The following is a 14,219-nucleotide window of genomic DNA, read 5'->3' on the forward strand; positions in this document are numbered from 1 at the left end:
GCCGCATTCTATCATCCGCTATATCAGTGGTGATGCAGTGGGGGGGCTGCACGGACGCCATAAACATCATGTCCGGCTATGCACCTGGCTCCAGGAGAGGTAGATGGAGGGCTACTCCATGTGGTCGCCTGCTATGGAGGGGGGAGATTGGAACGCAAAGGAACCGTCGCCCGTAAAGTGAGCTGAGGGCTGGCATCCAACGGTGCAGGAAAGGGTACGGGGAGGGACGCTCCGCGTTCTTGCCTGTTGATGGTTCGGGGGTTTGGAGATCGGTACCTAGAAAGGATCAGTCGCCCCCATTCGCTTCGTTAAGGGAAAAATAGAATAAAAATAAAAACGGTGGGGTCTGAAAGCGGACCCAAGTGCCTCCTACAGACACTAAGCAAGAACTGGTTCACTTGAAGCCAGCAGGAGGGTGTATACTGCAGGGGAGGAGCTATTCTTTCTGTATTACTTAGTGTCCTCCTAGTGGCAGCAGCATAACACCCATGGTCCTGTGTCCCCCAATGAGGCGTAGGAGAAAAAAATAAATAAATGATTAACTTTTCAGTTGCTCATCAACATCTAGTCTCACCGATGCTCGAGCAAGGGCTCCCTGGAGTACGGGTAGATCAACCACTGGACACCACACTTCACCAATCAGGCATCGCTCCCGCACACTGCACAGGTTCAGAATCTGATAGATGTGCTTCATTTTTCTCACACAGATTTTCCAATGATGCAAAACTGCAGCAGCCCGGGTAAGGACTTGTGTCAGGAAGCCCTCTGTTTGGGACAGCACCTGTGGCAGAATGGAAAGTGAGGAGAGAGGTTAGAAACATCTGCCCTGCTCATATATTACAGATAAAGTAATCAGACAGTTCTTGCGTGTGGGACCTGCTGGGCAACTCAACATCTGAGCAGTGTAAGGGTACCGTCACACAGTGCCATTTTGATCGCTACGACGGCACGATTCGTGACGTTCCAGCGATATCCATACGATATCGCTGTGTCTGACACGCAGCAGCGATCAGGGACCCTGCTGAGAATCGTACGTCGTAGCAGATCGTTTGGAACTTTCTTTCGTCGCTGGATCTCCCGCTGTCATCGCTGGATCGGTGTGTGTGACACCGATCCAACGATGCGTTCGCTTGTAACCAGGGTAAACATCGGGTTACTAAGCGCAGGACCGCGCTTAGTAACCCGATGTTTATCCTGCTAACCATCGTAAATGTAAAAAAAAAAAAACAAACAGTACATACTTACATTCCGGTGTCCGTCAGGTCCCTTGCCGTCTGCTTCCCGCACTGACTGACTGCCGGCCGTAAAGTGAAAGCAGAGCACAGCACGCTGTGCTGTGCTTTCACTTTACGGCCGGCAGTCAGTCAGTGCGGAAGCAGACGGCAAGGGACAGACACCGGAATGTAAGTATGTAATGTTTGTTTTTTTTTACGCTGGTAACCAGGGTAAACATCGGGTTACTAAGCGCGGCCCTGCACTTAGTAACCCGATGTTTACCCTGGTTACCCGGGGACCTCGGCATCGTTGGTCGCTGGAGAGCTGTCTGTGTGACAGCTCTCCAGCGACCACACAACGACTTACCAACGATCACGGCCAGGTCGTATCGCTGATTAACACATGTGGAATTATATACTTAACAAAAAAGTGTGAAACAACTGAAATTATGTCTTTTACTCTAGGTTCTTCAAAGTAGCCACCTTTTGCTTTGACTGCTTTGCACACTCTTGGCATTCTCTTGATGAGCTTCAAGAGGTAGTCACCGGGAATGGTCTTCCAACAATCTTGAAACAGTGTTTTCCTAGCAGCTATTTTACCATGAAGGTCTGCTGTACAAAGTCTCCTCTTAACAGTTGATGTAGAGATGTGTCTGCTGCTAGAACTTTGTGTGGCATTGACCTGGTCTCTAATCTGAGCTGCTGTTAACCTGCGATTTCTGAGGCTAGTGACTCGGATAAACATCCTCAGAAGCAGAGGTGACTCTTGGTCTTCCTTTCCAGGGGCGGTCCTCATGTGAGCCAGATTCTTTGTAGCGCTTGATGGTTTTTGCCACTGCACTTGGGGACACTTTCAAAGTTATCCCAATTTTTCGGACTGACTGACCTTCATTTCTTAAAGTAATGATGGTCACTCGTTTTTCTTTACTTAGCTGCTTTTTTTCTTGCCATAATACAAATTCTAACAGTCTATTCAGTAGGACTATCAGCTGTGTATCCACCAGACTTCTGCACAACACAACTGATGGTCCCAACCCCATTTATAAGGCAAGAAATCCCACTTATTAAACCTGACAGGGCACACCTGTGAAGTGAAAACCATTCCCGGTGACTACCTCTTGAAGCTCATCAAGAAAATGCCAAGAGTGTGCAAAGCAATCAAAGCAAAAGGTGGCTACTTTGAAGAACCTAGAATATAAGACAATTTCAGTTGTTTCACACTTTTTTGTTAAGTATATAATTCCACATGTGTTAATTCATAGTTTTGATGCCTTCAGTGTGAATGTACTATTTTCATAGTCATGAAAATACAGAAAAATCTTTAAATGAGATGGTGTGTCCAAACTTTTGATCTGTACTGTACATTGTTCAGTGCACATCACATACTGTAATCTGCCTGTGTGACTGATCAGCAGTTGCATCGTGCGGCAGGTCGGTCCACGTAAACAGACCCGTAGAGTCATCTCCCCTGGTTGGCACTTTGTACCCTGGTCTAACACTGAGAAACACTGGAAGTCCTTTAATGGGTTATTTGTCAGACACTTAGGGCCCAATTCATTATGGGGTTTTGAGCTTGTACTTTTTACATTTTGGCCAAACTCATCTCGGACAATAAACCATCTCTACTGGACCCATCACTGAGACACTGACTGAAGCTCCAACCATTAGAAAGTCTCATAACATTAGTTTGCTCCTATACAAAATGTATTCTGCGTTAGGGTAGCAGTCTGAAAGTGATACATTGTAGCACAGCAGCAGAACATTCAAGAGTTAGCCTTCTGAACTCGGACACGATGCTGGGGTCACACTTATTCAGACAAGCAGAAAACATGGCCAAAAGAAGGGCTGTGGCGTCAGAGCCCTAGCTCATTTTGGTGGAGTCGGAGTCATGGAAATTGAGTCATCGGAGGTTTGGCTTACTGAATCCACACTCCTGTCAGGGCTGTGGAGTCAGAGTCGTAGCCCATTTTGGTGGAGTCGGAGTCATGGACATTGGGGAGTCGGAGGTTTGGTTACCGACTCCACAGCCCTGGCTAAAAGTGACTGATGCAAACAGAACTTTTTTTCTGTTCCAAAAATGGACACATAATGAGTCCATTATGTGTCCATAATATTCTATTGAGGGGTGGGAAATTGTATAATAAATGCATTTTGAGCATGAATTGTAATTCTCGGTTACCAAAATGATCCTTTTTATGTCCCAGGAGTCCTCAGTTTGTGTAAAATCCTTTGTTACATAGGCAAGAATGGTATTGGAAATAGGGCTCATCGGCAGACCACCTTTAGCCACATGGTAGGTAACAAAGGAAACTAGCACTGCTGAAATATATAAGCAATCCTAAAAAGGTAAATTATAGCATTGCTATATTAACAGTGATCACCTTCTGCATGTCTTGGATCCGCACCAAGAGATCCTTCAGCGTGTCAAGCCTGACCGTTTCATCTTCCGCATAGGGGTAAACGTGACAGTGGAAACTAAAAGAAAAAAAAAGGGGATGAGAAACACGGGACTGCAGGAACCCACTTACCGGAATCTAGTCAGGCTCTATACGCACTCACCAGTTTGCAATCTTTCTAATCTTCTCTCCTATCTTCTCCCCCCAGTAGGAAATTAAGAATATAATCTGTGTTACACTCTCCCCCTGTACAAAACAGAATGACAGCTCAGTTTCACGCATTTTCACCAACCAATGTGACCAAAAAATGTGGCTGCTCACAAAGTTATTGGTAGTCACATACTTGTCTGAGAGCAATTCTAAAACGGACATCTTTAAAGTCTGAACAATCAGGGACAGTACATAGGCCATATGATTGCAGTATTAAACATCTATGGCCTCCTTATAACAGGCTAGAACCTGGGTATAAACATGAACACATCCACGGCCAGTAAAAGGGTCACTTTCCACAACAGTCGACGTTTGGAATGATCAGCGTATTGGAGCTCGTGCATCTTCGAATGTAGGGTCAGTCGTCTAATAAGCGCTGTACCATTCTTACACCCACCGTGACAGAATGGAAACCTCAGCAGCAACTTACTGTTACAAGGTCCTCCATAGGTTCAGACATCTCCACAAAGTTGACAATGAGGTACCCTCGGCAGGCTCGCCACAACAGACGTTCAAAAGAATTCATGCGCCATGGGTGTATGACTCCGGCCATGAAGCTGAAAACAAGGGTTGAATACACAATTTTAGATACAAATTAAAAAAAAGAAAAAAAAAAAAAGGGGGGGGGAAAAGACTGACAAAAGTATACAAGTAATAAAGACTAACGCCTTCCCACCACAGGCACTCCGTGACTTATTTTTCCAACGATATAGCCATGAGGGCGTGTGGTTTTTTCTTTTGCAGGATTAAGAGTTTTGAATTAAATCATTTTACTTGTAATAAAAAAAAAAAAAAGCACAGTGAGGTTGCAAATAAAAAAAAGCAAACAAACATTGCACTATTGCCATATTTTTGTCTATTCTGTGGCAAAGTTGAATGGGATATTCTTCTGGTCACTACATTTACATATAATTCCAAGATAGGGGGAAGCAATAAAGTCCAAATATACCGTAATAAAATATACAAATCTTTATTCAAGAAATATTTAAAACTGTGAAAAGCATTTTAATAGCGGTGGGCCTTTTAGTCTTAAAACCTGTTTGGTCATCCTTTATCAACTCCAATATCACTTCATTAAGTCTCATGGCTGGTACTTTAGCACATATGTTTATGTCTACCGGAAGAAGAAGTTTGGGTCTGTAGGAATCGGGGAATCCAGGATTTTATTCCCAGTTTTAATAGCAAGACAATAGCGTCATTCATTAAGGCAGGTAAACTCCTGTTACCGCTACATCCAGCACCTTCAGTGGATAACGAAGCAAAATCTCCCTGCATTCCTTGTAACATTCTATGGGAAGACAGTCAGACCCTGGGGCCTTTTCATTTTGGAGTTTACACAGAGTCTCCTTCAACTTTTCCACTGTCAGCAGTTGGTCTAAACCAGGGGTCTCAAACACATGGCCCCTGAGGCTGCTTCATGTGGCCCGCAGGCAGGGCCGGTGTTAGGGGAATGAGGAGGCCATGCCTACCGGGGGGTGGGGGTGTTGGATGACGAGGCCATGCCTACCGGGAAGGGGAGTGGGGGTGTTGGATGACGAGGCCATGCCTACCGGGAAAGGGGATGAGGGAGCCATGTATACCCGGATTGGGGAAATACATTACATATATATACCAGTTTGCATTGGGTGCTCGGGTATGCACCAAATATCGCGGGTGCTCGAGTCTCCGCCCCGTATGTTTCACGGCTGTTTTGACACCAAAAAAAAAAAAATCAAAACACATGCGGATATCCGCTATATTCCATGCATACCCAAGCAACCGATGTAAACTTGAGTAGCGAGCACTTGCCTTCATATAGTTTGCTTTTTTAAATTGTGAAAAAACTAATTTCTAACCCCAATCACAAAGAATTGAAAAAAATATATATATAAGAATGTATGAAATTTGTTATAACTAAGGTTGTGACAAAGAGGCATTTGATTTACTTATTTTTTAATTGGGATTCTATTGCTGCCGGGTACCACCTGGCACATCTCGGCAAGCACACTGCGCATGCCATTTTTTTCCATGAAGATGACGCGGAGGGCTGGGGACGGAGCAGGAGGGTCAGGGGATGGCGGAGGTATCTGGGGACCCCATTTTTCTCTTCTGTTATGTTAGCTCATAGCAGAGAAGAGAGAAATTAATTTTAAATCTGACTTTTTGGGGTTTTGGTAATCGCAGTTATTCAGTGAATACAGGGGACCATAAAACCCCGCCCTAATCTCAGCTACCCCTGGTAGCTTAGATAATGGAGATTTTACAACACTGGCTGGCACTATACCCTTATTTCTCAGCACCACTGGAAATCGGCACTGAAGAGTAAGTACCATTAACCATTAAGATGTTGAAAGACGTATCAGTGCCCGTTAAGAGGTTAATAGCAGACACTTATACCTTAACTTGCAAATGTGTAGACTGGAAACAGGGCATTGAGCAATAATGTCCCTGGACGCTGTGAAAGCATTTGACAGCGTCAAGTGGAATTATTTATGGGAGGGCCTGAGAAAAATGGCATTGGGCAATAGAGAAGTTTGCATGTAGACTAAGGCTACGTTCACATTTGCGTTGTTGGGCGCAGCGTCGTCGACACAACGCACAACGCATGTCAAACGCATACACAACGCAGCGTTTTTTGACATTTGAAGAAAACGCCCCCAAAAAATACATTAAGTCAAAAGGCGCATGCATCAAAAAACGCGGCTCAACGCAGGCACCTGCGCCCTATGCATTTTTCATAGACACTGTATTTTTTTGACGCATTTACGACACAGATGCGTTGCATGCGTTTTTCTTCGAAAATGTGACGCATCAAAACTGCAACCTGTAGCGTCGTCCGCGCCCTGTCTGGTGCGCCAAAAAACCGCATGCGTCATACAACGCATGACAATGCATACCGGCGCATGTCCCATGCGCCCCCCTGTTAAAGATAGGGGCACATGACGCATGCGTCAGTATCCGTCGCCAACGCGGCGCCCAACAACGCAAATGTGAACGTAGCCTAAGGGACTTACGGAACGTTGTTGGTTTCAGGTGTAATATAGAGGAAAAAGTGAGTTTGTATGCTGCTGTACGTGGGAAATATAGAAACGTCCCTAGGCCCAATTATGTCGGGAATAAAGGAGTTCAGTCTCTGATCAGGCTTGACTATAAGACGCACCTAGGTTTTAGAGAAAAATACAAAAAAAAAAAAAAAAGTGGTCAAATCTGTTCTAATATCCCCAATCCAGGTACGCATGTTCCCATCAGGGAAAAAAAAACACATAACCACCACCCATTCTACTAACCTCCCATGCACTCCCTCGCAGCATCCTGTTCTGATGCCAGTAGCGGATTTCAGCTTGTAAGCAGTGTACGGCAGTGACAGCTGCCGGAATACTTACTGCTCCCTACGCCCGGGACTATGGGGGTGTGGAGCAGTGAATATTCATTTCTTTTTAATAGCTGGCACACTGTTAGCTGCCGGTTCCTGCAGCGGCCGGGCGATCACGTGTGTCCGCTACTAAAAAGAATGAATATTCACTGCTCCCCACACCCATGGGAGGGGAGAGCAGTGAATATTCATTCTCTTTAATAGTGAGCACACAGGATCACCCAGTCGCTACAGAAAGACGGCGGCTGTGGCTAACACTGTCTGCTATTAAAGAGAAATGAATATTCACTGCTCCCCACTCCCACTGGGCGTGGGGATGTGGTATATTGAAATATTGTAATGTATGTACGTAGTTTGTTCTGTTATATGGGGGGGGGGGGGTTATTGGTTTATATTTGTAGAATGATTAATAAATAAGATATAAACATGTTTATATAACTAGTCAGTGTATAAATTTAATGGATAACAATACTGTGATGGTGTCACGATTCTTCTGCTCAGTGTGTCTGGGACTGTGATGGACGGCTCTGTTATCCTATACTGTGATGGGGCGTGCTGAGCTGTTGGTGATTTGATTGACAGCTCAGTTGACCTGAGACTGGAAGGCATTTTTCCACAGGTACTCTATGTTCTTGGTAATTGCCCTGCTGCTATTTAGGTGAGCTGTCTGGCCCAGATGACTACCAGTCGAGAGCTTGTTCTAAGCCTGTGCTGTCTAGTGTGGGTTCGCCTGATCCGTGTGTTGTAAGTTCTGATCTACTGCTGCTGACCTTTGGACCGTGTTAGTTCGTGCCCCTTTGCTTATCCGCTAGTTCTCTGGTGACCTGATTTATGACTTCGTATTTTCCCTTGGTTTACTACATCCTCATTTGGTATTGACCCCGGAACGTCTTACTTCACTGACTCACGGCCTGTCTGTGGGTTGTCACTAGCGTCACAGATGGCCTGTCATATAATTATAATCTTGTTATGTTAATTGGTGGACAATATTGTTATGAATTTTCTTTTATAAATAAGAGCCGATTAAGAAAAAAATTAAAAAATTTAAAAAAAAAAGAAAGATTGCAGGCAACAAGTCACATTTGCAGGACCCCTAAGGATCCTAAAGCAAAAATCCTCCCTCAAATGACCTCATATTGGAAACTAAACCCCTCAAGGATTTTACCCAAACATCAAGCCCCAATGGCAAAGCGTGAAAAAAAAAATTATTAAATACAAAAAAAAGAAATCTGACTTAGGGGGATGATTTACTATTTATTGGGCATTTTAATCACTGTGATAAGTCAGGAACGAAATAGGAAAATTCGCTGCTGTACACTGGTGACGGCCGGCCTCAGGGGGCGCACTGTGTATGAGCCTGCCATTTTTTCCTCACGAAGATTAGGCAGAGGGCCGGGGATGTTGGAGGCACCAAGGTGGGATAGGATAGATAGGATAGATAGGATAGATAGGATAGATAGGATAGATAGGATAGATAGGATAGATAGGATAGATAGGATAGATAGGATAGATAGGATAGATAGGATAGATAGGATAGATAGGATAGATAGGATAGATAGGATAGATAGGATAGATAGGATAGATAGGATAGATAGGATAGATAGGATAGATAGGATAGATAGGATAGATAGGATAGATAGGATAGATAGGATAGATAGGATAGATAGGATAGATAGGATAGATAGGATAGATAGGATAGATAGGATAGATAGGATAGATAGGATAGATAGGATAGATAGGATAGATAGGATAGATAGGATAGATAGGATAGATAGGATAGATAGGATAGATAGGATAGATAGGATAGATAGGATAGATAGGATAGATAGGATAGATAGGATAGATAGGATAGATAGGATAGATAGGATAGATAGGATAGATAGGATAGATAGGATAGATAGGATAGATAGGATAGATAGGATAGATAGGATAGATAGGATAGATAGGATAGATAGGATAGATAGGATAGATAGGATAGATTTCTCACAACTGGAAATGAGAAGACAAATGGAAAACTGCAGAACTAGATACCAGTTATGTAACAGCAATAGACTACTGAACATTTAATAACGGTTCTTTGTGACCAAAAACCAAGACATGTAACATCTTTCCTCTCCTTCCAAGAGCCACTCATTTTATTTTTCCGTCCACACAGCTGTATAAGGGATTTTCCTTTTATTAAGAGAAGACAACATGTTGTTCACTTCTCTCTGCACTTTTATTGGCGTTAATTGTCTGATCATTTGTCCATATGCTACAATAGACTGTTCTATACGAGCTCCTGTTAGAAGTCAGGTTCCGCTCCATGTAACTCACCTAATTCTGAGGTCACTCCTGGAGGTTACTGTAGGGTCAATCAGGGGGTCCGCATCAGCACTTTCTCTCCAGGACTCAGACTCCGGCTACAGAAAAACCAAGAAAAAGATGTGAGAAAACAGAACACCCCCCAGGCTGAGCGACATCCTGTACACCCGTGTCATTTATTGCCACATATCCAATAATGGACACTGAAGTCTTAGTACAATGCACAGATACACGAGGGCACAGTTCTGACATCTCTCCAATGAGCTTTTACCCCTACGCCTGGGATGGTGACAAGGGGCACCCCCTACATCTAGAGGAAGACAGGGTCAATCATAATCACAGCCGCGGATTCTTTACTGTAAGAGCAGTGAGACGATGGGACTCTCTGCCGTATGAAGTCGTAATGGTCGGACTCCCTAAACAAGCACTACGAGGATGGATGCCTTACTTGATTAATATATTAGTAAAGGCTACAGGTACTAGATTCGGTGATGGGACACTGATCCCGGGAACTAGTCTGACTGCTGTATGTGGACTTTTCCCCTAATATGGAGCCATTTGTATCTGCCATCCTCTGGATCAGTATGTTATAGGTTGAACTCTATGGACTTATGTCCACATTGAACCTTAAAATTCATGACACTATGTAAGACAAAAACAATAGATCATCTGTACTAATTGAGTTATACAAAAAGAAAAATTAAATAACAGCGTGTCCTTAAGTCAGGGGTGCACAACCTGCGGCATTAGGTGCCCTGAAACACCGACTGGCAGCGTCTCACAAACTACAATGGAGAACGCTGAATCCATGGCCTCTTCCTTTCTGGGCTTACGGATGGGAGAGAAGAGGACCTCTATCCTCCCGATTATTTATAGCTGAGCGCCAGCATATCTGGATTGTAAAGTGCTACGGAATAGGCGCAAGGGTTAAATAACAGGAATTGGCACCTACTAGCTATTTAGGTTGTAATGCTCCTGACACATTGCAGCCCGTGGGGTTTGTACGCTCCCGCTTTACATAAAGTGTATATAATACATAGTACTGGAGCGCTCCATCCCGAAAAGGTGGATGTTTACTAGACACAGTAATCTAATGTCGGCCGAACCAGCCAACTGATGTCGAGAGATTCCAGCTCTCTGCGAGCCAAGCCACCGCATCAGGACACCGGAGCGATCCTGTGTATGGGAGATAGCGCCAAGATGGAGGTGGGTCCAATGCTCGGCTGACAGCCATCTGATGGGTATGCCCAATACACAGTGATCACAGAAGCTGGGCAGGGAGTGGCGGACACTAGAAGCTCGTGCTACTCACCAGGGGGCCAGTGAAGCGCTGACTTTCCCGCAGAATGTTGGCGTACTCCCGCAGCTCCCGCAGACGTTCTCGCAGGGCTTGTCTATTGCTGGAGACCTCTTTTAGCTCATTAGCCAGCTGCTCCGATTCCTCTTGTATCCTCAGGGCATCTTTAGGTAAAGGGGCGGGTGGCGACTCGGAGGAGTCTGGCACCTTCATGCCAGCCTTGCGCAGTTCCTGTTCCAGGTACCCTGAGAGGAGGAGCACAACTGTGAGCCGTCGTGTCGGAAACATACAGTATATGGAAGTACGGGACAGCGGCAGCAGCTCACCAAACGTTGTCTCCATATCATCACAGCGCCGGATCTCCGACACATAGCGACGCTGGAAGGCGTTAACGTTCTGATTGAGCTGAAGGCAGAAAGGCAACAGAATTATGGAACCGAACCGCAAAACTTCAGGAATCGGCAGTCACCTGGTAGAGTACTCTCTGCCACCTAGGTCACATGTACACGGTTTAGAGACAGACAGACCGGGGGGGTGCAGAGACAAACCGGGAGGGGGGGGGCGCAGAGACCGGCCGGCAGAGAGGAAGGGGGGGGTAGAGACCGGCCGGGAGGGTGGGTGGGGGGGGTAGAGACCGGCCGGGAGGGTGGGTGGGGGGGGTAGAGACCGGCCGGGAGGGTGGGTGGGGGGGGCAGAGACCGGCCGGGAGGGTGGGTGGGGGGGGCAGAGACCGGCCGGGAGGGTGGGGGGGGGGCAGAGACCGGCCGGGAGGGTGGGGGGGGGGGGGGGGCAGAGACCGGCCGGGAGGAAGGGGGGGGCAGAGACCGGCCGGGAGGAAGGGGGGACGCAGGCACCGGCCGGGAGGGTGGGTGGGGGGGGGGCAGAGACCGGCCGGGAGGGTGGGTGTTGGGGGCAGAGACCGGCCGGGAGGGAGGGGCGCAGAGACCTCCCGGGAGGGTGGGTGGTGGGGGGCAGAGACCGGCCGGGAGGGTGGGGGGGGGGGGGGCAGAGACCGGCCGGGAGGGTGGGGTGGGGGGGGGGGGCAGAGACCGGCTGGAAGGGGGCGCAGAGATCGGGAGGGAGGGGGGGGGCGCAGAGATCGGGAGGGAGGGCGCAGAGATCGGGAGGGAGGGGGGGGCAGAGATCGGGAGGGAGGGGGGGGCAGAGATCGGGAGGGGGGGGCAGAGATCGGGAGGGAGGGGGGGGCAGAGATCGGGAGGGAGGGGGGGGCAGAGATCGGGAGGGAGGGGGGGCGCAGAGATCGGGAGGGAGGGGGGGCGCAGAGATCGGGAGGGAGGGGGGGCGCAGAGATCGGGAGGGAGGGGGGGCGCAGAGATCGGGAGGGAGGGAGGGGGGGCGCAGAGATCGGGAGGGAGGGGGGGGCGCAGAGATCGGGAGGGAGGGGGGGGCGCAGAGATCGGGAGGGAGGGGGGGGCGCAGAGATCGGGAGGGAGGGGGGGCGCAGAGATCGGGAGGGAAGGGGGGCGCAGAGATCGGGAGGGAGGGGGGGCGCAGAGATCGGGAGGGAGGGGGGGGCGCAGAGATCGGGAGGGAGGGGGGGGCGCAGAGATCGGGAGGGAGGGGGGGGCGCAGAGATCGGGAGGGAGGGGGGGGCGCAGAGATCGGGAGGGAGGGGGGGCGCAGAGATCGGGAGGGAGGGGGGGGGCGCAGAGATCGGGAGCGAGGGGGGGGGCGCAGAGATCGGGAGGGAGGGGGGGGCGCAGAGATCGGGAGGGAGGGGGGGGCGCAGAGATCGGGAGGGAGGGGGGGGCGCAGAGATCGGGAGGGAGGGGGGGGCGCAGAGATCGGGAGGGAGGGGGGGGCGCAGAGATCGGGAGGGAGGGGGGGGCGCAGAGATCGGGAGGGAGGGGGGGGCGCAGAGATCGGGAGGGAGGGGGGGGCGCAGAGATCGGGAGGGAGGGGGGGGCGCAGAGATCGGGAGGGAGGGGGCAGGGACCGGCCGGGGGGGGGGGGGGGGGCAGGGACCGGCCGGGGGGGGGGGCAGGGACCGGCCGGGGGGGGGGGGGGGGGGCAGGGACCGGTTGGGGGCAGGGACCGGCCGGAGGCAGAGCACCGGAGAGCCCGCACCATGTACTTACGTCCCGGAACTCCACCAGCCCCAGCTCGCCCAGCTCACTGACACTCTGGTATTCGCAGCCGGACTGCAGGAACAGCTGGGCCAGGCACATCTCCTCCCCGCGGAACATAGAGCCCATCTCGGCGCCTGGAAGAGCCATGAATGGATGAAGGCATTAGATGGCGGCCATGGGCCGAGCGCACGCTGATGTGCCTACAGTTACGGTCTATGGCACCTGTGGGAGAAGCACCGACACCGGGGGAACAGGACGAGCAGTATCACGGATCGTTCCTCCAGCTGCGGGTCTGCATTCACAGCACAACTTCCTGCACTCAGTGTTCCTGCCCCGGGGGAGGAGACGCGGAGGGGACAGGGCGCCATAGGACCATTGCACGGAGCAGGTGGGCAGCGCTACAGGCCGGGACGGAATGAGGAAGTTTTGTGGTTGGGAAAGGTCTGAAGTCACGAGTTGTATTCAGGAGTGGAGGCGGGGCTGCCATTGATTCATAATATAAGCGCTTCTATTGTGGAACTACAAGTCCCAGCATGCCACAACAGCAAGGAAATGGGGTTTACAGAAGCCATATGGGGGGCCTCAGACTATAAATAAAATGTGCCACAGGCATGGAGCTGGAAGCTGTGCAAGCCATATCATCGTAACCAGGGGGCATTGCTAGGGTCCTAAACGGGCTGGCTGGCGCTTTTCAGCCTGGGGGGCATTCACAAGGCTGAGGCCCTAATTTAGCCTGTTTAGCTCTGGCCATTGCACTAAAGCAGCAGAGATAGCAGGGTTTAAAAACAGGCTGGTATAGAGCTATGGGAGCAGAACCAATCTTACTACAGAGATTTGGGAGCAGAACCGAGCTTACTACAGAGATATGGGAGCAGAACCAATCTTACTACAGAGATATGGGAGCAGAACCAAGCTTACTACAGAGATATGGGAGCAGAACCGAGCTTACTATAGAGCTATGGGAGCAGAACCAAGCTTACTACAGAGATATGGGAGCAGAACCAATCTTACTACAGAGATATGGGAGCAGAACCAATCTTACTACAGAGATATGGGAGCAGAACCGAGCTTACTACAGAGATATGGGAGCAGAACCGAGCTTACTACAGAGATATGGGAGCAGAACCGAGCTTACTACAGAGATATGGGAGCAGAACCGAGCTTACTACAGAGATATGGGAGCAGAACCGAGCTTACTACAGAGATATGGGAGCAGAACCGAGCTTACTACAGAGATATGGGAGCAGAACCGAGCTTACTACAGAGATATGGGAGCAGAACCGAGCTTACAATAGAGATATGGGAGAAGAACCAAGCTTACTACAGAGGTATATGAGCAGAACCAAGCTTACTAGA

At 49.1% G+C, this 14,219-nt stretch overlaps 1 protein-coding gene across 3 annotated transcripts in view; it reads right to left on the bottom strand.

Annotated features, from left to right (window-relative positions):
• TCIRG1 (T cell immune regulator 1, ATPase H+ transporting V0 subunit a3) overlaps positions 1–13,308 on the bottom strand; it is a 73,352-nt gene extending 60,044 nt beyond the window's left edge. Inside the window, exons 1-9 of one of the 3 annotated variants that reach the window (XM_069752940.1) lie at positions 13,086–13,308; positions 12,873–12,997; positions 11,100–11,178; positions 10,789–11,018; positions 9,489–9,574; positions 4,251–4,377; positions 3,774–3,856; positions 3,596–3,689; positions 575–781 (exon numbers count right to left, since the gene is read on the bottom strand). In XM_069752940.1, coding sequence (XP_069609041.1) covers positions 575–781; positions 3,596–3,689; positions 3,774–3,856; positions 4,251–4,377; positions 9,489–9,574; positions 10,789–11,018; positions 11,100–11,178; positions 12,873–12,989 — 1,023 coding nt within the window. In that variant the 5' untranslated portion in view covers positions 12,990–12,997; positions 13,086–13,308. The other 2 variants (XM_069752941.1, XM_069752939.1) reach the window with 2 other exon arrangements.
• Positions 13,309–14,219: the final 911 nt, after the last annotated feature.

This window comes from Ranitomeya imitator, chromosome 2, assembly GCF_032444005.1.
Source record: "Ranitomeya imitator isolate aRanImi1 chromosome 2, aRanImi1.pri, whole genome shotgun sequence".
Taxonomy (NCBI): domain Eukaryota; kingdom Metazoa; phylum Chordata; class Amphibia; order Anura; family Dendrobatidae; genus Ranitomeya; species Ranitomeya imitator.